Below are 22223 nucleotides of genomic sequence, written 5' to 3'. Positions count from 1 at the left end.
ACTAGCCTTGAATATTACTCTCTCTGTCCTACAATATAAGAGCGTTTTTAACACTACACTATGATTATGGAACGGAGGGAGTAGTTTTTTGTTCCAATAATTAGATAAGACATAACATGATTTCTTCCCCAAAAAGTACAAGGTAGAGCATGAAAAAGTGGTTGAGTGTTAATGGCAATTGGAAGTACACGGAAGAGCACACATCACATGAAGAGCTTGTCCACGAAGAGAAGCAATACTCCTCATCTAGCTTCACACCGGTCCATATGGCTGTCGACAGCAACCGGGCACAAGAACCACATCAACGACTATAGTGGACTCTCATCTGACGTTGCCATCTTCTATTGATAGGACCAAACAGTTGGCAGTATATCTTCTTTTGACAGGACCAAACAGGACACCCAATTGCTGCTATTACATTTGTCTCCTTATTATTTATCAGCGGAAGTGTAAAGAATACATAGATCTTGAAAATGAATATAGAAGTAGGTAAGTACCAGAAATGAATAAATTGGGAATATGGACAAATGAATGCGAACGCGAATGTTTACCGAATACAAAATCCCCTTTAACTTCGCAAAAAGCACAACAAACCCAACAACGTATTTGCGTTTGCCAACATTACTACTCCATCCATTTCAAGCGACACTTAATATGAAACGGAGGGAGTGCAATATTTAGCCAACATTATTGCAATTAAACTTCCTCTTTGCCAAAATAGAGTACATATTAGTGTTTTTTATGACCACCGGCTCTGTGAGCCAATGCCCGAGTATATATAAACAATCCCTTTGAACTCCTATTTGGTAGCGAGAATAAGATGCACTCTATTTTAGGCCCTGTTTAGAAAGATTTTCATAGGAATTTCGTAGGAATCAAATCCGATAGAAGATTTTCCTACGGCGTCGTTTGGATTGTATGATTGGCTTGGAGAACTACTCCATTTCCTCCACTCTTTGGAAGATTCTATTCTAAACTTTGTTCAAGACCTCGTGTTTTTCACTTCCTTTGAGAAGTCTAACGCAACTTGTCTTTTCAGCTCTCCTCTTTTCTCTTTTCAAGAGATAGTTTCCCATATTTTTTTTCTGGAGCAGCCAAACATTTACTGTGTATAATTCTTATGTTTACATTCCGATAGGATTCCACTAGACATGCCACCTAACTCCTGCGTTTCCCCCCTTGTATATTTTCACAACGAATTTCCATTTTCGCTCGGTCCAGTTTGTCGTACACTCTCCCTTTCAATCTTTCTCTCTAGCCAAGGCAGAGACAAGTCTGCCATATCACTGCCAAAATCGTACAATCATACATGGGCTAACTGTCCAACCCTGCTCCCCCAGCCACCTAGCTAGACACATACTCCCTCCGGTCCTTTTTACTCTGCATATTAGGTTTGTCTGAAGTCAATCTCATCCAACTTTGACCAAGTTTACATAAAAAATTACTGACATTTACATAACAACACCAACATCATTAGATTCATCTCGGAATATATTTTCATATTATATTTATTAGATATTATAGATGCTAATAATTTTTAATATAAATTTGCTCAAACTTAGCTAAGTTTGACTTTCGGCAAATCCAATGTGCAGAGTAAAAAGAACCGGAGGGAGTACTTGAATGCGAGCAGAAGAACATACATTCGTCTCTTTTCTCTTCACAGGAAGCAGGCAAAAGGGGGGCACGCACTAGCGGAGCACCAAAGGGGAACATAGATCATGCAACAAATAGCAACACCCAGGCAACAAGTCTTGTGCCCATAAAGGCCACAACAGCACACACAAATGATCGCGCAATCAACCATCCACAGGAGGGACGCACCGAGGCGGCTAGTTCGCACCATTTCTCAACACCGCAAATAGTGTCACATCCATAGTAGCCGGAAACGGGAACGGTAGGTCGTCCCTCGATCCCGATTCATTGACCCGGAATCGATTCGAGAACAAGGTCGGATTCGATACGGTTCGATGAAGATTCGGCGTCCCCGCAGCCTGCTATCCAACAGCCAAAACGCGAGGTCTAATTTACTCACGCTGTCGTTTCTTTTCTCAAGAACTCCTCGTTCTTCCTTCAGTCCATTAATTGTAAGGGATCCATTAACAACAAGGAATGCTGACCGTCAGGGAGTCGTCGTTCTTCAAGAACTGCGTTCCTCGACCCATGGTACCGTACCGGGTTCATCGTACCCAAACGGATTGGATCGCGTCCCGCTATAAAAAAATCGTTCGAGAGATGTATACCCTCGTTGTACCCTATTTTTTCAGCTACCAACTCTCGTCCCTCGTTCCCACCGTACCGGAAACATGGCAACTATGGTCACATCGGGTCGAATGGCCGCTGCAAGACCTCCTCGAGGTCGTTACTGTTGGGATGCAAATTTGTGGCTCTCAGGTATCCACGGATACTCCTGAAAAATTAGTTCGTTTGGTTGAACTAAAGAGGGCCAGAGAATACCCTAAAGGGTACTCATTTGCACCCCTACATTACTGATGTAAGTTGAAGTAGATCACAAAACACCAAATATAAACTCTGCTGTGGCATGAAGTTTTTTGACGCGAAACTATAGCATACTAAAGTTAAAGCCATGAGTTCACGCTTTTACGTTCTCGCAACTGAGTGCAGAAGTAAAACAACACCAGACTCCTACATTGATCTCAAACCACAAAGTTGACGTTTTTCCTTCCAAGGAACAGCAATGGTACTTCTTGGGACAGAGCACCCACAATCCATATTATATTGTCCTAATCCAACAAATCCTGATATGTTTTTTTTCCCTGACTTCGAGTGCATCTGGCTTCACTCAGATTTCACCTGCAAGGAATAAAGAATCGAATAAATACAGTTCTATAAAGCTTACAAATTTTTATGAGCGACAAGATATGGAGTTGGCGGCATACAGGAGACTGAGAACGGGGTAAACTTCTGCTCCTGACGGGGCTCCTGCTTGCAGACTTGTCATGGGCAGGCTGCAAAAAAACTTGAATCATGATATGGAAGGAATTACATGATAAAAGAATGTATACCCTCCAAAGACTTACAGCGGCAGGTGATAGGGATCTTGATGATGACCTACAAAATATTCCAAAAACCAACAAATTGTCACTTAGCATTTGCACTTGTATTGTTTGATCACAATATGTCTACAACTAACCTATGCACACAGCAGCAATAAAATATGCGGGTGTGCATTTGGGCAGATTCTCACCCATGCTCCGCCGCTCATGCCTTTTGCACCAAAAAATAAATTTGAAAATTACAAGCCTTTATTTTTCAAGGAGTAAAAACTACAGGTGTTTGAATGAAAATGAAACTATGATTGATGGTTTTGATCCAACAGGTAAAACCTCCTTTTTTTTTCTCTTTCGCAAAGATGTGTACTCCGAAAACAAAATCTAGCATTAAAGCCATTGTTTATATATGAGACCAGGGCAGAGTGCATATTTGAGAATAGAAGTGCTCAAGTCAACAGTAATACAAATATACCACAAAATCCACTCCATTATGTTTAGTGCCAGCCCTCCTATCGCTGGTTGTACTCCACTTGCTATACAGTACATCACAATCCAGCAGAACTATCCAACGCCCAAAACCATCCTTTGATTCTGAACGTGCCAATATCCTACCAATGCAATCCCCAGACAGTCGCATGGTCCAGATCTAGTAAAGGGAAGGGAAAATCTTCAAAGATGGACAGCTATCCGGTTATGCACACATGTTCAATAGTCAGACAGGGGAAACTCAAAAGGCCATGCCCAAAATAATGCATCAGGAAACAGAAGCCACAAAGCAAACCAGAAGGGGATTCCAGAAGTTCAATATCACAGGCCACTTCTATTTCTTGTTCTTATTTTGCAGGTCATTTTTATTTCTTGTTAACAGCCCTTTATCTTGAAGTTCCTTATCTGGGGCCACATAAGTTCACCGTATCATCTAAAATACTGAATAAACGACAGTAAGAACATGACAGCGCCATTTCTGCAAAAGCGTGTAGTTTTCTAATACCATGGATGCAGATACCTAGTGTTGTCAACTTCAATACCTTGCTTTAACAGGTGAAGGAGACCGAGAAGCAGGTCTAGACCTGTATCAGTTAAGTATACACATGTTAAGATGATAGACATTGCTTTGAGTATGAACAAAGATGGACTTCAATACCTTGCTTTAACAGGTTGTCAAGATGGACTGATTTAAGTATGAACAAACTAAACTATACCTTGGACTCTTGCTCCTGCTATAACTGTGACTTCTGCTTCTTGAGTAAGAGCAGCTTCGGCTTCTACCTCTCGAGTAAGAGCGGCTACGCCTAGCATTGTACTCCCTCACCTATTAGCAGCATAAGTAGATTAGAGCATGGAAATCTTTAATTCAGTGAGGTGGGCATGTGGGACGAACATGTAGATATATGATTCCAGTATGGTTAAGAGAAGGGGAGGGCAAAAAACAGCCATACCCTGATATATGCTCGTGAAAATGCATTACGGAACTCTGAATCATCAAGCTTTCTTATCTACAAGATAAAAATAACTAGTAAGCATATATGTTCATCGACATGTATGCACATGTATGAGCGTAGAGAAGTGTTTAACATATCTTACCGCATGTTTCATGTCTTCGTAGTTGGTATACTCAACTATTCCAGTAATTGCTGTAACGCGGAAAAAGTAATGAGGCTTCTAAAAGATAATACAGTTTGAATGAACTAGGAAGGTCAGATATCTAAACAACTAGCCCCACCAACACTCATTAAAGAACAAAATACGAACTGAAAAGTGATCATTACTAACCTCCAGCCTCAGGATAAACATCAGAGAAACAGACATCACCAGCTCGCCGCATATGATCCTGAAAAATAAAAGTAAATTTAAGAATCCTGAAGCATGAACTTCAAGAACTTACATTCACATCCAAACCTTGAGATCTTGCCATGATGCTGAAGAAGGTAATCCGGTAACAATAACTGTGACCCATAAATAGAGATAATAAGAATAGGGGATTTCACCATCAAATTTGTGAGGCTTATAAAGTTAAAAACACAAACCGCGGTAATCAGAACGCCTAACTGCACCATGACGTCCAGAACTACTATAGCTGCTTGGTCGAATAAAATAAGGGCCTTTCCCCCCATGAGCTAACTCCACCTGGATAGTGGATAAAAGGTAAACTTCATAAGAAAGATCAAAGATGTTTTTTCTTTTCGAGGCAAAACGTTCTTCTCTCAGAAAACAAAAAGAGTATTTATACAAGGTCCACTAACCCGCAATTTGTGGCCATCAAAGTCATATCCATCACGGCCATAAATTGCATCATCAGCATCACGTGGGTCTTCGAACTGCAAAAAGCTCCACTTTGGTGTTAGACTCATAGTCACAGGTGCTAGCCAGAAAGAATTTTAGTTTGGAATGATTTTGAAAAGTATTTTTTAATAGAACATTCAGCAAAACTGATACGCCCTCCGATCCATATTACTTGTCTTAGATTTGTCTAGATACGGATGTTGCATCCGTATCTAGACAAATCTAAGAGAAGTAATATGGATCGGAGGGAGTACATTCTATTGGTTAGATTCTGTATGAAAGCATGCTGTTTTGCACAATGTGCCAATGAGGGTTTCAGGGTATCCTCTTAAAAGGAGGTATAACCATTTAACTATACTACCAGATTTTGAGTCTTATAGGACAACATGATTTTGCTGTAACAGTTTTACAGAGTACAGAACAAAGAACATTTGGGTTGTCAAAATCACTTATAAGGGGTTATGCTTTAAGTGGCTTCTAGGGATGGGATGGAATCATCTTGTTTTAGTATTCTATAAGCCAGAGAGCAAAATCAACGTGTCCCAAAGGTCAAAAGACGAAAGCATAAACCATGAAATAATTTATACTATAAAATACGAATACAAAGTGAGCAAGAGTAAATATTCTAACAAAACAATGACCACAGCACATTACCTCGACAAAAGCATAAACAGGAGGCCTTGGAGGAATTTTCAGATCGATATCGACAATAGGACCATACTGCAGAAGCAAAGTAATAGAAGATTAAATGAATGCTTCCCTAAACAGAAAAAAAATAATACTCCCTCCGTCCGGAAATACTTGTCATCAAAATGAATAAAATGGGATGTATTTAGACGTATTTTAGTTCTAGATACATCTCTTTCTATCCATTTTGATGACAAGTATTTCCGGATGGAGGGAGTATCATATTGTGAACCAAATTGGCTTGTCTTCTGCAAATCCTCTTGCAATACCCACATAGGATGATAAACTCAAGAGGTGCCATTTAGGTTAAGGTGAAATAAAACTGATTATTTTTGGTGGAGAATAGAACTGAAAATTTGACATTGTGGAATTCACACTGAACACCAGTTTTTTTATTACGTCAAGTACGTCTCGACTGGCGTTACAATATCAATCTATCTTGTCCAGTGCACACAAGCGCAAACACTCTTAATAGTCCATGCTACAAGAAAAATGAAAATACGTACATGTGTCTTACGAAAAAACGTCTTACATTATGGGACGAAGGGAGTACATCGGTTCATTTTTTTAATGAATAACCTCCATGTGTAACTGCTAATGCAAAGTATGCAGTTTAAGCTGATATCAGAACATAATGCCGACCACCTTACAACTGAACTGGCAATTTCTTAACAGAATAGAAGCACCAAGGCAAGGTACAGGTGAAGGAACCCAAACTATTTAGAACCTAACCTTGTAGAAGAGATCCTCAATCTCTCTCTCGCGGATGTCCTCGGGGAGGTTGCCCACGTAGATGGTGCGGCCGTTACTACGTCGGCTCATCGTTCCTGCAAGAAAGGAAAAAAAAACAGATCAGCAACTAGCTGCTAGCTCGCACAAACCTAAGCAAAGTTCTCGGCGGGAATCAAATAGCAGAAGTGGCGACCCAAGTTCGGGAATCAATCAAGAGAAATTTCCGACCCATTTCGTCAAGGAAAAATAAATCGACCCAGTTGCTCAAGGGGAAAAAAGAACTAAGTAAACAACCGAACGAACAAGCACTGCGTCTCACCTCTCGGAAACCACTAAGACCACGACTGCGGCGAAGACGACAACTCTATCGCTGAACCCGAAAAAAAACAGGACGCCGTTACCGCGCGGAGAGAGGAAGAAAATGAACACGCAAGAGCAGCAGCGATCAGGAGGGAGGAGCGGGAGCTTATACGCGCGGGAGAGCTAGGGTTCGACTGACCTGCGCGCAGCGAGTGCGGGCGACTCCGCCGCCGCGGCGAGGGGGCGACGGCGGGGACGAAACGGAAACGGAAGCGGGGGGAGGGATCGAGAAGCTTCGGGGCCGGGGGGAAAAGCGGCGGCCGATATGAAAGGTGGAGTGAGGCAGTGAGGGGGGTCGCGTGCTTTACGATCCGTGCCGCATAGACCAGCCGTGGATTAAACTTCTGGGCTTTGGGCGGGCCCCAGCCACCGCCAACCAGCCCCAGTCTCAGAAAGCCGTCCGCTGGGTGGTGGGGATCGTGAGAGTGGGTAAAACCCGAGGGGCTCCGCGGAAAAGTGCCTCCTCCGCCCATCCTCTTCTTCCTCTCCTGGTCTCCCCCCGTCGGACGGTGGCGGTGGCGCGGGTCTCCTCGCCGCGCCGGCTTGTCTCCTGTCTCCTCCCGGTAAGAACTTCCGGTCGATCGCTTCTCAGATTAATCCAGAATCCCAACTCTGTTAGTTTCGCCTTGATCCTGTAGCCGCGGGCACGGGTACTCGCGGCAACTTGGACTCTTCTGCTCCTCCTGATTGCGATGCTGTGCGGCCTAGGGTTTGCGAGAATCGGGGCGGTAGGTAGGGTCGACTGATTCGTGTACGCGTGGGTCTTGTTTAGCCAGGATCTTGCTTTTTCTACTCGGCGGCTAATTTGGATCGATCAGGCATAGGATTCTGTGTAGTTCAATAGTATCTGCCGGTTCCTCTAGCCCAAATTCTAGAGCAGACAGAATTTAAGTGGGTCTTGCTTGGGAGCTTTGGCCAGCAGAGCGGCCATGTATGGCAGGTTTGGACCTTCTCGGCCGGATTGCTTGCTGATTACTTGAGTTGTTGAATGCCTAGAAGTTCTTAGGTTGAGCCTATTTTCGATGGAAGGCTCAAGCGGAGCCTGGCTTTAGATTAATAAAGCCACACCGGGCACGCATAACAGCCCTACACACTCACGCCACACGCTGTCGCTGAGGCTCTCAGTTTACGATTACTACAGGCCCAAAGCAGAACAAATACAAACAACAAATCAAGGGGGCTAAAAGTAGATGGATCTCAGGAAAACATTTCCCTAACACAACTCCACATGAACTGCGCTAAAGACCAGAAAAAAGGATGTGGTTTGCGTCCTTGGGATCTCCATGGAGAGATCAAGGTTGAGCTATGTACTGTGTCCGTTGCTTGTTTGGTTCCTTCCACCAGTTTGTGCAGGTCAGTGCTATTTTGGAATGGCGATGTTTGACCAATTGGTTTTTCCATGCTAAATTTGTTTATGGCATCAAGAAAATTCGCTCAACGTATGTACTTTGTTTGTGTAATGGATGAACGCGATAATCTGTTTAGTTTTGGTCTTACCTAAATCTGCTCATAATGATGTTGTACAGGATTTTCTGATTTTGAGAGCTCCCAGGAGTTTGCTAATTCTTAGTTGGGCTATTTGTTTACATCAACTAATTCCTGATGCTGATCTATTTCTTGAATTATATACCATTTTCATACAGTTCATTTTCTTATGAATGCATAGTTTGTTAGTCACACTAAAAACTTTTTAATTTCTTCTGATATCTTATCTACTCTTGTTTCACAGGGCATCAGTTTAGCGCCCTGCCTATATTTAATCCAGCAGGAAACGACCGACTTAAGTCATGGAGGGGAACAAAGATGAGGCCTTGAGGTCTGTCAAGCTTGCACAGACTGCGCTAGCATCTGGAGATAGACAGCGGGCAGACAAATTTATTCGAATTGCCCAAAGATTGGATCCCAGCCTTCCAATTGTTGATTTGTTGACCTCAACCAAAAAGTTTGATCCCCTGAATCTGAATGGTACTGCTTGCCAGGACAAGACCACAAGAGGCCATGAAAACCTAAAAACGCCAAAAGAATTTGTTGGTCCTTCTAATGTTGATAAAGGTTACACCGAGGAGAATGTTAGAGTTATCCGTGATATCAGGAAGAACAAAGACTACTATGCAATTCTTGGAGTGGAGAGGACTTGCTCCTTGGAGGAGATTAGGAAGGCCTACAGGAGGCTGTCACTGAAAATTCATCCTGACAAGAACAAGGCTCCTGGGGCAGAAGATGCATTCAAGATGCTCAGCAAGGCTTTCAAGTGCCTAGGCAATGATCAGTCACGGAAGACCTATGATCAGACAGGCACACTTGAGGGGCATGAGGTTAACGACCAATATTCCAATGTCATGAGGCAGAGAACTGCTAGGCGAAGGAGGCAAACAAGAAATGGCTTCTATAATTATGAAGAAGATTTAGATCCAGATGAGATATTCAGGTCTTTCTTCTATGGTACTCGTGATAATTCGTTCCGTGGTCACAATGTCTACAGAACAAGAGAAGCAGGTAGGCAGGAGCAACAGAGAAGGGAGCATCCTGTACAGGGTGGGTCGTTCATGAACTTAACAGTATTGATGCACCTGTCGGTCGTATTACTTTTTGTCTTGTTTGCATTCATTCCAGTGCAGCAGCCTCAATATGCCCTGCACAAGACATACAACTTTCCCATTTCAAAAGTCACTGATAAGCATGGGGTGGAGTACTTTGTCAGCAAACAAGATTTTGATCAGCAGTTTCCACATGGAAGCCCTACTAGAGATAACCTTGAGGATCATGTTTTCAGAGATTATAAGACTATGCTAGGAAGAAACTGTCGTGTGGAACTCCATCGGCGTAAATGGGCCAATGACTACCCTACGCCTTACTGTGACAAGCTACGGAGCCTTGATGTGGCATAATAGTTCCCACGTGGTGATTAGTTTGTTGTCTCCATTGAGGTCTTGCAGAAGTTCACTCTCTTTGAAGGTATAACCTGTCTATGTTCATTTCAATCGAACTGTATGGTCGCGTCATGTATATTCTGATTTAAGTGTAAGTTGACATTTCCCTGTTTCTCAGTAAGAGCATTCAGTGTCTACACGACATACAGAATCGTAAAATGTCCTATTTTATGACATGATGTTTCAGTCCTTGGGAAAATAATAGTTCAAGGAAATTGAAAAGAAGCTCTCAAGTTTATGCATAGAAGTCACATGTCGATGTATCGGTAAATTTTGGGTGAACTAATTGGTGCATATAGCTAGGGCGTGGAACATGAAAGCTTAGCAGTTCATTTTGAGTTAACATGTGTGATCAACTACTTTTGGGGTACTATATATTGATCGTTTTATTGAGGTTCTGGTCATCTCTAATGTGATATCTGAGAAGCAGCTAAAGCTTGACGTCTTATCTGGAGCTAGAAATGTGTTCACATAGGACTTTGTTTGGTGTTCTCATGCACTTTGTTTATTGATGCAGGTGTAACATGGTAAGATTTTATGGAAAAGGATGAGCAATATATTTCTAGTTTGTCTGGTGCCCTACCTTTTATAACGTTTCGATGACATATTATGGACCAGTAAATTGTCTGCTACATGAAGAGGCTTTGATGGCTGGCTAGTGTGTACATGGTGGAGTTCAATCAGGCGTGATCTTGGGTTCATCGGCCTGTCATTCTTCTGGAGCAATTACCATTCTACAGCTGCGAGTGCAAAATTTTGTGCAGATTATCATGCTACGCCTGCCTATAGTTGCTGAGTGCAAAATTGTGTACATATACGACTCTGAAAAATGGCTAGCGATCATGAGATCGTCATTGTACTGCCTGAAACCACTGTTGACTTGAAATTCTCTGGGTTGGTTGTAGTTGCTGTTCCTTCTGAACAATTGTAAACCCCTTGAAATGAAAATTAGAAAACGTGAACTGTGAACCTTTTGAAATAAAAATTATAAAACATGAAACCCCTGGTGTCGCTTTGGCGAGTTTGATGCTTGTGCTGTTGAAGTTGATTTCTTTAATCTGGACAGCCGGATGTCGAGCTAGCGTTGTGCATTTCCTCAGGATTTGGGTATCCAGAAGCCGTAAAACAAGGGCACTACTTGAACTTGATTTTGTCATGGTTGACTGCCAGGTTAAATCTGACCCGCTGCTATATTGTACTATGTTTTACTCAACATAAACAACCTATAGCAAGATATACAATACTCAGTAATTAGATCATGTCAACATGGAACTACCATGGAAAGAATGATGCCAGTACACTGAATTGACAAGTTCAAGGCATAACTGAAAGAAGGATGCATCTACTAAAGAATTGTCTTAATTTTTAATTTTGCATTGTCATTTTAATGCTGATAACTAAATCAACGATAGGTTTAGACGGGGTTTGCTGCTGCTACTTAACTTTTATATTGAACAGTAATTTGAATTTGTACTTGATATGTGACGATACAAGGACGCCCTATATTAAACGGTATGTTGGGAGCTATAATAGCATAAGTTATGAAAACATGCAGCTAATATTTATGTGAAGTGCGCAAGCTCTTCGATGATGATGTGAGTAGGAGTTTACGTTTTTGGGCTGTTTTGTCTACTTTGAACAGGGCATATGTAGGTGGTATGCCCATGCTAAGACTGAGCTTTGTGATTTCAGGTCTCAACACAGTAGTATAATTGTCATGGTTGTGGAATATGTAGGTATGCAATTTTTCCTTGTGATAATTTCCCGTGTCGGACTATGTATGGACCTCTCTGAACAATTTGTTTTACTGGAAGTTGCTCTATGAACAATTTGTTCTACTGGAATTTGTATCCTTATCTTTGTGGAATTCGTGGGTTGCACAGACATTTTCCATTCTGTAGCTCACATATACAAAATCTCATGTATTTCCCTCACATTAGTTTTATTAATGCACCAAAGCACAAGCTTCCATATTTAATTAGGTATTTGCTTCAACATAATAGAGTTTTTGCTTAGTTCCCAATGATTTGTTGACATTTTTTCCTTTGGTTAGATTTGATTCCAATCAATGAACCAATTGCTAAATAACATAATAGGGGAAATGGTTCTAACATGCGTAATGTTTGGTTTCACAGTTCCCTTCCAGTACTTAAATATATGGACTATTAGCATGAGCCAAATAATACAATGTGTCAATCAATATTCCAAAATGTGACTGTTGTTTAGATCAAACATAGACAAAGGCCATGTCCTGCAACACAACAACAAATACGGTACTATTTACAAGTGCAAGCAACAGAACATCTACATCTACAGGACGGGCCACCGATAGCTCCGTTGCCTCTCGCAGATGCATCGACGTCACAATACATCGAGCAGTTTTCGTCCTCTTCGCTGCAAGCAAGCGAACAACTTCAATCCGATCCGCTTACTACTCTGCCCTCTATTGATCACACTGAGCATCAAGATGTGTTACTCGCAACAGAAAAAAACCAAACACTGACATCGACCCATCCACTTGAATTCTTGAGTGAACTTACACCCCACCGATTAAAATACTGCCAGTGGTCCATGATCTACCTAAAGGCAAGAAATCAAAAGAGGGTGAGTAAAATGAGATTATAATAATCAATGGAACGATTGAACGCACAGAACACTGATAAATTGATGTTTTCATGTCATGCAGCTTGCAAAGGAGCTAACATTGATGAACTGATGTCTTCATGTCATGCAGCCACATTGCAAAGGAGCTATTTCCTCCAAAAGATCACAAAGAAGATGAAACTGACCTCAGAGAAGAGTAAACAACATCCAGAGCCATCTGCCATATAAGCAAGGAAAAACAAGTTGTTTGTTCCATAGATATACAAGCCCCTTGGTATCGTTCCTTTCTGAACGACAGGTCGCTGTTCATGTAGTATTTTGAACCTGTCTTTTGGGCTGCAATAATACAGTGCTGCTTACACATCTATCTAGCATGTTCACTATTACTCTTCGTCTCAAGAGTCCATATTTTGACATGGAGTTGAGTAGTGTGTGTCAAAATAATTATCGTAAAAAAAAAAACTCTCATGTCTGTGAGCATCAATAGAAAACGCTCATTATGAGTGCATCTTTAACATGGTTTAGTTAGCTAATTACCTACTGCATTAACAAGTGTTGGGTGTTTGGTTGACTAATACCATCCCTATCCATAGGATAAAATGTGTTGTATATTCCCAGGGCTGAGAATGCCTTCAGAAAATAAAACATACTAGAAATCATGTGGAACTCTCTATTGCTTCACATCCACAAGTATTTATATGTCACTATCATCTGAATTATCTGCACATGGACCACTTGGAGGAAATAAATAACAGCAGGGCTGCACGTTGCTAAGCAAGCAAACATACCCAAACTTGGCGTAGCCCTTGAAGTAGAAGAACCTGGACTACAAACTTACAACAGCAAGGAAAAATACACAATAATAGAATACCTAACCCTATCTAGCAAATCACCAATCCTTAATGAACGATCAACGAATAATCTTACTAGTTAAAGGTGCATCACGCAAATTCTTTCTTCCCATGTGTTTATGTGGGGCATATTCAGAAAACTTGGGACAAGGATTCAGGGAGACGAAACTCCCGGCATACCTTTCTACTCTACTTTAGCACCTTCAAGAGCCTGAACGCACCAGTAGCAGCAGTGATAAAGCACCTTCTGGGTTGATTATTGCTTGTAAGTGGCGAGATTCTTGGCACTGGAGCAGGTCTATAATTTTGAGTTGGAGTAGATCCATTGGCCATTATTAAGTTCTTACTCAGAGAAACACGTAGTTGTCCAGGTTTAAGACCAGACCTAGGATCTGAGCTTGCATAGGCTGGATATACCCTCACAGGAAACCGGGCTTCTAACACTGATCTCCAATATGGGAAATAACTTCTCTTCGTATACGTGGGATCCCATCCTCCGCCTACTTCCTTTCTCACAGCCCGTCACATATTTCAGTAGAGGTACAGCATAAAAAAAACAGAAAAATCATACTTCCAGCCAGCACCTCTCGCTTGAGATGTATTATGTTGATCAATAAACCACATTGGTGTTTCATTAGATATGAATGATGTTGCTGCAGTATAGTACTTAAGTAGCATGCTTAAGCAACAGAAAAAGATGTTGAACCAGCACAATGTGTGGCACAAACATTGCAACAGAAACATGCATTTGTTATTGCCTCTAACGATTATATTACACTGCATCTTCTATCAGAATCTTCCTCACAGGCACAAAATAAATTTCAGATGCAACAGATCATCCAAGAACACTAAGGTGTTGGAAACAACAATAATACGCAAGCCCCCTTGGTGAAGTCACAATGTTGATGTTACTTGGAATCTACACAGTTCAGATATGTTATAAGGCTAATTATGCCTACTTATTATTGCATTTATTACCCCCTTTCCTTGGTAAAGAACCTGATGGGAAACACATTAGGATGGCAGAGATGAACCATGGTTGTAATGTCGTGGCATTGCAATAGGTGATATGTATTTGGAGGCAACTCAAAGCAGTGCTAAACTAGCTATTTCTTTCTGCTTCAAAGGAGGAAGGCAAACCAACCATGGTGGCTGTCGAGTGCGGCAGATATGAACAATGCCGTAAATAAAGAGAGTTCCCATCTGTAAAGGCAAGTCTTGGTCACTTTTTTTTGCTTGGCTGTTCTAGTAGCAAAATTTAGTTTGTATACGTGTGTGTGAACACACACTGGCTAGGATTTAGATACTTTGTAGCTCAGCTTGAACCTGTCCAGGTTCAGTAGCGAAAGTCCATTTAGAACATGAATACCTCTACTCTCTAAATATGGCTGAATACGCTACTACAAAGCTGACCCATTGGTGCTGCCATAAGGTGTAGGCAAAGCTGCTTGGTGCTGCTGTACCATACTCAGTATTAAGGCATAATGGATTACTTGTGTTTGTGTAGTGTGCTGCCGTGCCATAAGGGTGGGTGTCATTTCCACAGTTGTTACCTGGACTAGAGATTAGGGCAAGATGCGCGGAGTCAAAAGTCAAGAAAACATACCTTAAAACAAAGATTCTATTATGTATCTGAAAGCGTTCATGAGATTTGTCAATTTGGAAAAAAATCACTTCTTTACATATTTTTTAGAAGAGTTGATGTGAAACAAAACAAAAAATAGAACAAGGAAATGGCAGATATTTTATAGTTTTTTTTTCTTTTTGCTGCCACAGTATCGTTACACATTCCCGAACATAATCAGTCTATCCAAAACTAGACCAATCCCAGATATGAGTATCTTTACCTTTTCCTCTGCAGCATCCAGATTGGCCATTTCCGTAACTGCCATGTTTGCATCTACAAGCCCAATTATCCGATTTAGAAAGAAGGGGAGAGAATAGGACTCAGTTTGTTAAATGTAAAAAGAATAACTCAAGCCCGACACACCTTTACATGACTCTCCGTTTGACTTTCTGCAGTCATAAGGCTGGCTTCAAGAAATGGCAGAAAATAAAATAATCAGCAAAATAACCGTTTATTCACATAGAAAATTATTGTGTGAAGCAATACAAGAGTAGTACAGGTTTAGAGTGTCCATGAAATCTCCAGGAGGGCAAAATCCATACTCCTTAAGGATAGATGAAACATGTTGAAAGACCTCCACATGGGGCACCTACATGACATACAAGCTGTTGCGTAAGGAAATATAGCACTAACATAGAACTACTAATATACGATGTAGCAAGTATATAACCAATCGTAAGCAGCGAGATGATGGAAAGAATTATTTGGAGGAGAAAACTTCAATTGTTTGAAATCACTTTAATTGTTTGTTTTGGTTTCTCAAAGAGAAAGGTGTCAATTTCTTCAGGCTATATGATCCAAATGAAGTTCAGACAAACTTAAAGAGGTTAGTCATGAATTGCATACACCTATTGTTTGTTGAACTAAATTGAACTGTCCTCTAGGGCCACAAAAAAGTTAAGGTAATGAGCTCCAACTCCCTGTTTCTTGTAGGATCTGAAGTTTGTAGGCTAAATAAAGTACCTTAAGCATAAGATTTCAGTCTAACATGAACAAAGAAGGCTCATGTAAACACCCTTAATATACCCCCAGCTCCAGCTCCTAGAATTTTTGGAGCTGGGAGTCCTGCCAAACAGTTGACAGCATAAAAACATGGAAGCGCTCATTTTGGCAAAGTTATCTGTCATGCGTCCAGAAATAAACAAAGAGAAATGACAAAAGCGCATGTTCTCTATTCATGCATCATGCAATAGCATTAACCAAACACTTGATGTTCATATGGGCAATTTTACTGCTAGAAACAAACAAGGCAATGACAAAACCAGAAAATAGACACAAGTGAAGCCAAGAACAAACAAAATTGGCATTTCACTCTGTACTCGTGTCAGATAATATTAATATGGAGATCAAGTTTTTCTATCAACAATGTTTTCACTATTTATGCATGCATTAAGTATTCATTGTAAGATTCACATTTCCATGACAAAAATGCAAATCGTACCAGAGAAGGAACTACCATTCTCCTTCTAGTTGTAGTGTGTGACTTCAATGCAGAAAACATCAATAATTGTATCTATCATGAACTCGTATAGCAATCTCATTCGCAATGTAACAATATCAAACAATGTCTTAGAAGATGAAGCATAAAAGGTGTTATTACAGTTTGTTTGTCTGTTCGATGATGAAGATAAAAGGAAAGAAGTAGCCAGGCAGGGGATCGGATGTGGATCAGTATATGGATAACTAATAATGGACTGGTTTTTACTAATACTTTTGACATAGAACATTTCATTAGAATAACTATTACAACGGCTTTACTCCCATCAATTATTTGCTCTTGTTCCATTATCTCTGTCATTACCTTTTCCCAAGTGTTAAGAGATAAGAGGAGTTTGTGTCTCATTACATTATATGACAGGCTAAATATTAGAGCAAAATCAGCTATTTGAGCAACAAACCAATGTGAAGTGGATGGAAACTTTCTGAATCTAAGCAACATCTGGGTTTTGAGATTCTTTCAATTAACAAGAACAGAATTTAGTGAGAAAAAATATTAGAGAACATGTTAAATTGATATATAGCATCAAGCAAGAAAAAAGAATACTCTTCTTGAGCACAATAAGTACAATAAGTACAAATCTGGATAAGGGTTAAAAAATGTACTCCCTCCAATCCTAAGTGAGCGACCAGTAATATGGATCGGAGGGAGTAGTAGTTCAGTGATAATTTGGGACAGATAATTGCTGCAAGAAAAGTTCATTGGTTTAAGCAAGATAACTCTCAAAACATTGCAGCAAAAGGAGAAAACGAAATTGGAGGGAGTAGCACCTAATAGATACTATCTACTCACATAACTAATCCAACCCTATCTTAGATTAACCAGACAAGATTATATCTAATCTATCTTAAGGATGAGGGCGTTCTTTGTGAAGGTTAAGTTTCCCACGGAATGTTTCTTCCCAACTAGGCCCTAACAGATAGTATCTACTCGCATAACTAATCCAACCCTATCTCAGATTAACTGGACAAGATTATATCTAATCTATCTAAAGGATGAGGACTATCATTGGAGCAAACCTAGGAAGGTATGACCACCCTGGCTATGGGCTAAGCCCGTGCCCAAGCACTAGGTAAGGAGGCCTCTAGCTTATCAACATAACGGGGCTCTTAAGCTCTCTTTTTTAATGAGAATCCAACACTTTTGGGGAAGCATAATCTTGTGATGTTTTTAATGTGAAGTTGAAACTCCACTAAACAGAACGAAGATATGTTGGCTATGCTATAGCCACTCGATGCAACCAGAGTCGGCATGTTGTGAAACAACCGATTATCTCGAGAAAGTGTTAGATTTTGCTCAGTTTCTGTATAGATTTGTTAAACAGAATGGACACTTATTACGAAATTGTCAAATACTACCACTGTCCACGTTTTTTAGGCCAGCGAGCAGCTTAGGCCCGTCTGTTCCTATCATCCTATGATATGCTGGCTGGATAATTAGAAGAAGAGGAATCCGTAGCACATAAATATCAGGAGCATGCAGCCAATGCATGCGCAGCATGTATGTTCAGGAGCAACTCTTGCATTAACCGCTGCCGTTAATGATGGGAGGCAAAACATCCATGCACTTTAATCGGATGCGGAGTGCCAAAAAATTGGTCCTAGCATTTTGGCCCCTAGGCCCAGTAAATCCAGACGGAGCAAGTATAAAATATTATTAATTATTATTATCAGTGAGAATTAGAATTATTAACATTCTTCTTGCTAAGGTTAGGGCATGTATTTTTTACGGGAATGATAAATTCTAGACGTTCGGATTTTAAGCATGGCAATCCGAATGTTTTTCATGGCAACTTCAGTTCACACGAGGTTGGCAAACATGGCAATTTTCTGACAAAAAAAAACTGAACTGGGACAAAGTTGCCATGTTTTAACAACTAAAGTTGTCACCTCGCGTCAACTAAAGTTGCAATGAAAAAACGTTCGGGATGACATGCTTAAAATCCGAACATTCGGGATTTATCGGGGTCCTTTTTAAAAAAAACAGCACTAACAATAGTAAAAATACAAATATTAAGTAAAAAGCATCTGAGGCAACACAGCCACAATATACCAAAAACGCTTACCTCAGAATGCGCTTGAATGTATGCAGAAAGATCTTCACCGACATGGGAAATTACATCAACAAGCAGCCATGCATAATCAAAAAGTGTCTTCCTTTCCTCCAGAAGCTCATGTGTCATTCCATGTGAACCTTTCTCCAATCTCAAGGCATATGAAAGCCTCACTATACAGTTATTGATAATGTCAAACCCATTTTTTTACTACTGTCATTTATCTTCGGAGAACTGCCCCGACGGATCTGCCCTTGAGCAGCCAGTAGTAGAACTGTAGACTGGATAAGTTTTCCATCCTCAATGTAGTTCCAGAGCTCTTGAAGTAAATTATTTGTTTTGTCTGCAAGCAGTCTAGTTGTATCCAAGAAGATCTTCTGTAAAACAAGGAACAAAAATCTAAGTGCATTTAGCATTCATATGCAAGCAAGTAATGTGGAATAATCTTTCTATGTATTGCTGTGTTTCGCTGTGTTTCCTCCTATCAAAGTAAATATGGATTAGGGACAATATCCAAGACAAATAAAATAAAATTAATTACTAGCAACAATTTGTCTATATTTTATTGTGACTTCTTATCCTTTCCTATAAGAGCATGCACTAACACATGAAGTAAGACAAAAAGGATTAACAAGCGAAAACTTTACTTTCTGTGACAAGTTGAGATGAAAGGATGCCGATACTTAGTATCAATAATTTCATTATAACAGCTATCAGGGGTCAATGGTATGACCACAGTTACTCTTTATGTGATGCTGCAAAAGTAGTAACTCACATAGGGAGGTAAGTGAAACAGACCATTTCAGGTAGACACAGCAGATGGATAAGCTTGTAGATATAATCCAGTGGCTTTTGGCTGCGAGAAAGATTGTCCTCCAGGTTGTCCTCCAGATACTTATGCAGGCAAGTATTCTCAACTGCGACGTGGAGCGGGAGTAGATTCTCAATGATATTATTGCCAACTGTGCGCACATTGGCTGATGCACCATGGCTTAAAAGCAGCTCAATCATGTCAACAGAGAACCTTTCAGCAGCTTCATGGAGCGCGAAGTATCCATATTGGTTTATGCAGTTGGGATTGGCGTGCATCCCATAGAGCTCAGGTGCCATGCCCTTCAATACAACTTTTGCACATTGCAGGGCATTGAAACTGACAATGAAAGTTAAGGTTTGTGCAGTGATGGTAAGATCCCATGACATGCCCTTGCCTGCACAGTTCACGAATAATCGGAGGAAGCACCGGACACTATCCTTTACAAGGATGGGCTCCAATTCGTCATATTTCTCCAAGAAGGTATCAGACACCCACTAGATGGATCCGTCACAATTGAAAAAGGTGAAAGACATCAGTCATCCAACTAAAAGCACAACAAAATAAACTGTCTTGTGGTCTATGAAGGTGCATGTATGGCAACAACAATGAAGAGAACAAAAACTTGTAACCCAAGCAAGTTGGTGTAGGCTAAAGAAACAACCAAACACAAGGCACCAATGAGGGAAGAGAAAGTAAGGGGATCTAAAGCTAGCATGGTTCAGGCATGTGAATCCACGTGTTCCTATCCAAGGTTCATATATGACAACAATAAACATATTGTTTCAGTAGACTACTAGACTTAATTACCCTATAATATTACAGAGTTAACGGATTAATAACTAACATAACGGGATGACCCATCAATCAAATTATGTATATGAAGGTAACACAAACCTCTGGAGCAGGGTCTGGGATGATTATGTCATTTTCTATGGACTTGGCAATCTGAACAGCCCTTTCTCGCATAAGCTGAAAGGGAGAATGTCAAGAGTCAGCACTTGGAAAGAAAAAACAAGGGGAGAGGAATATCACACAGATGGATAGTTATCAATTTATCATACCTCTTTGGCCTGTTTCAAATCAAAATCCTCAGCATCAAAACAAGGGACAGGGTAGCTTGGATACTCATTTCTTACTATAATTGATTCATCTTTACCATTAACGCTGTATTTGTCCAGGGCAAGCAACTCGTTTTTCCATGGTGCCTCAAATTTTAATTTCATCCTTTCGTTTTTCTGAAACAAGGAAGTTTAATCTCGAATTACATTCCAAACAAGGTTACTACAAAGCATGCAATGGTCTAACATGATCCAGAGAACCCTGAGATAAAATGAGTCCTATCTAAAATGAATCATGGGTCACTGAAACATAAGCATATGCTGGAAATAGAAAACGTTGTATTTACTCCGAAAATCCTGAAATGTAACAATGGTAAATGCGAAATGAAGGACCGCACAAGTTTCTCAAATGCAAGTCAGGTGCTAGAAACTCTGGTGCATAGACATTATGGAGATCTAGAAACCAAAAGCTAAATTTGATGTTACAGTTCAAGAAGTATAAACAATATCCACTGGTTAATTACCAGGGTAGTTTGTTGTTCTTGCTTTTTTTTGTCACCAGTTTCTTTCTCTTATAATTACCAGGGCATCTCTTTGTAAGGAACTTGTGAGTCAACAGTCAGAAAAACATCAGCAAAACTTGACGAGAGGGGACGAGACATTAGCTCTTTATTAGAGAACCGTCACAGAGAGTTTAATACTCTAGATTGGAAACTGGATCAATCAAGAACGATGCGACAGTAGTAATTTATCTAGGGATTTATATTCAGCTTAAGTCGACCGTAAACGTGTCAGAGAAGGCCCGACTAACAATTTCATCAGTACTCTAGTCTAGGGCAAGATTCTGCACACTTCAACACACATAAACCATGCATAACAGATCAGGCATCAAACGAGAAGGAAGAGCGGTGCGCGTGCTGCGGGATAGTACCTCGCCGCGGATCTGGAGGGCGTTGGCGGCGCGTCGGCCAAGTTTTTTTTACTATTATTATTTGAAGGGGTGGGGAATGGGAGACCTCGGGGTGCCATAGCACGCAAGAGTGTTCCTATATGGCGCGTGACGCGCTGGCGAACATGCCTGCGCGCACCCCTCTGCTCCCGTACACCCCCTAGTGGGCCGGCCCATGAGCGGGGCTGAACGCCCCAGTTTTCTAATTTGTTTTTTATTATTTTTGCTTTTCGTTTTTCTTCAAAATAATTCGTAATTATAAAAGTTTAAAATTTCAACAAAAGAGAATTTATGAAAAATATGTTCGTGATTTGAAAATAATGATCATTTTTTGAATTTTAATAAAAATTTCCTTATTTTGACAAAGAAATTTATATGAGCACTTTTTTAAATAACAATGAATTTTTTATATTTAATGAACAAAATTTGAATACAATGAACATTTTTCAAACTTGGTGAACAAAATTTGTATTGATGAAGTATATTATTTTTTAAAAATGTGTGAACAAATTTTGGATTTCATGAACAAATTCTGAATTTGGTGAACATTTTTTGAAATCAATGGTGAACAAATTTTGAAGTCCATGAACAAATTTTGAAGTTGGTGAACAATTTTTTAAATCGATGAGGCAAAATGAGAACAATTTTCGTGTTTGAGAAAACATTCATGAATTTCAAAAAATGTTCTCGTAAGCGCTAACGGGCCGGCCCAGATCGCGTTGCTCGCTCTGAACCCTGTGCGAACCCCCGACAGTTTGACACA

General features: G+C 40.4%; 2 protein-coding genes and 1 pseudogene across 6 annotated transcripts; 1 reads left to right on the top strand and 2 right to left on the bottom strand.

Moving 5' to 3' along the window:
• Positions 1-2505: 2505 nt before the first annotated feature.
• LOC119340629 (serine/arginine-rich splicing factor SR30-like) lies at positions 2506-7359 on the bottom strand. Of its 4 annotated transcripts, none has more exons than XR_005164639.1 (15): positions 7216-7359; positions 6717-6811; positions 5952-6017; positions 5258-5332; positions 5042-5141; positions 4914-4960; positions 4788-4845; positions 4599-4648; positions 4454-4510; positions 4217-4326; positions 4043-4084; positions 3487-3660; positions 3042-3072; positions 2901-2969; positions 2506-2814 (listed from the first exon to the last, which is right to left on the bottom strand). XR_005164639.1 is itself a non-coding variant. In XM_037612555.1 (15 exons), the coding sequence occupies exons 3-15, from the start codon at positions 6804-6806 to the stop codon at positions 2800-2802; spliced, it is 810 nt and encodes a 269-aa protein (XP_037468452.1). In that variant the 5' UTR covers positions 6807-6811; positions 7036-7086; positions 7216-7321; the 3' UTR covers positions 2508-2799. The 4 variants fall into 4 exon arrangements, 3 of the variants coding, with proteins under 3 accessions (XP_037468452.1, XP_037468447.1, XP_037468458.1); XM_037612555.1 differs by lacking the exon at positions 3487-3660 and adding an exon at positions 7036-7086 and having other exon boundaries at positions 2508-2814; positions 7216-7321; XM_037612550.1 differs by lacking the exon at positions 3487-3660 and having other exon boundaries at positions 2508-2814; positions 7216-7358.
• A 146-nt stretch (positions 7360-7505) lies between these two features.
• LOC119340611 (chaperone protein dnaJ 49-like) lies at positions 7506-11006 on the top strand. 2 transcript variants are annotated; one of them, XM_037612541.1, is made up of 4 exons: positions 7506-7639; positions 8806-10031; positions 10524-10533; positions 10625-11006. In XM_037612541.1, the coding sequence occupies exon 2, from the start codon at positions 8864-8866 to the stop codon at positions 9962-9964; it is 1101 nt and encodes a 366-aa protein (XP_037468438.1). In that variant the 5' UTR covers positions 7506-7639; positions 8806-8863; the 3' UTR covers positions 9965-10031; positions 10524-10533; positions 10625-11006. The 2 variants fall into 2 exon arrangements, with proteins under 2 accessions (XP_037468438.1, XP_037468432.1); XM_037612535.1 differs by having other exon boundaries at positions 10524-11006.
• Positions 11007-13650: 2644 nt separating this feature from the next.
• LOC119306745 lies at positions 13651-20419 on the bottom strand (annotated as a pseudogene).
• Between the last annotated feature and the right edge of the window lie 1804 nt (positions 20420-22223).

The sequence above is a fragment of the Triticum dicoccoides genome, chromosome 1B (assembly GCF_002162155.2).
Source record: "Triticum dicoccoides isolate Atlit2015 ecotype Zavitan chromosome 1B, WEW_v2.0, whole genome shotgun sequence".
NCBI lineage: Eukaryota > Viridiplantae > Streptophyta > Magnoliopsida > Poales > Poaceae > Triticum > Triticum dicoccoides.
Note: the sequence above shows the minus strand (reverse complement) of the source record. Positions and strands in the feature narration are given on the sequence as shown.

Bases quoted from the DNA above. Each gene is read 5' to 3' on its own strand.
- LOC119340611 (XM_037612541.1), top strand. From the start codon at position 8,864: ATGGAGGGGAACAAAGATGAGGCCTTGAGGTCTGTCAAGCTTGCACAG.
- LOC119340629 (XM_037612550.1), bottom strand. From the start codon at position 6,806: ATGAGCCGACGTAGTAACGGCCGCACCATCTACGTGGGCAACCTCCCC. The intron at 5,333-5,951 runs GTAATGTGCTGT...AGCTTTTTGCAG, and splicing joins CTGTTTATGCTTTTGTCGAG to TTCGAAGACCCACGTGATGC. The intron at 3,073-4,042 runs GTATTGAAGTTG...AATATTTTGTAG, and splicing joins CCTTCACCTGTTAAAGCAAG to GTCATCATCAAGATCCCTAT.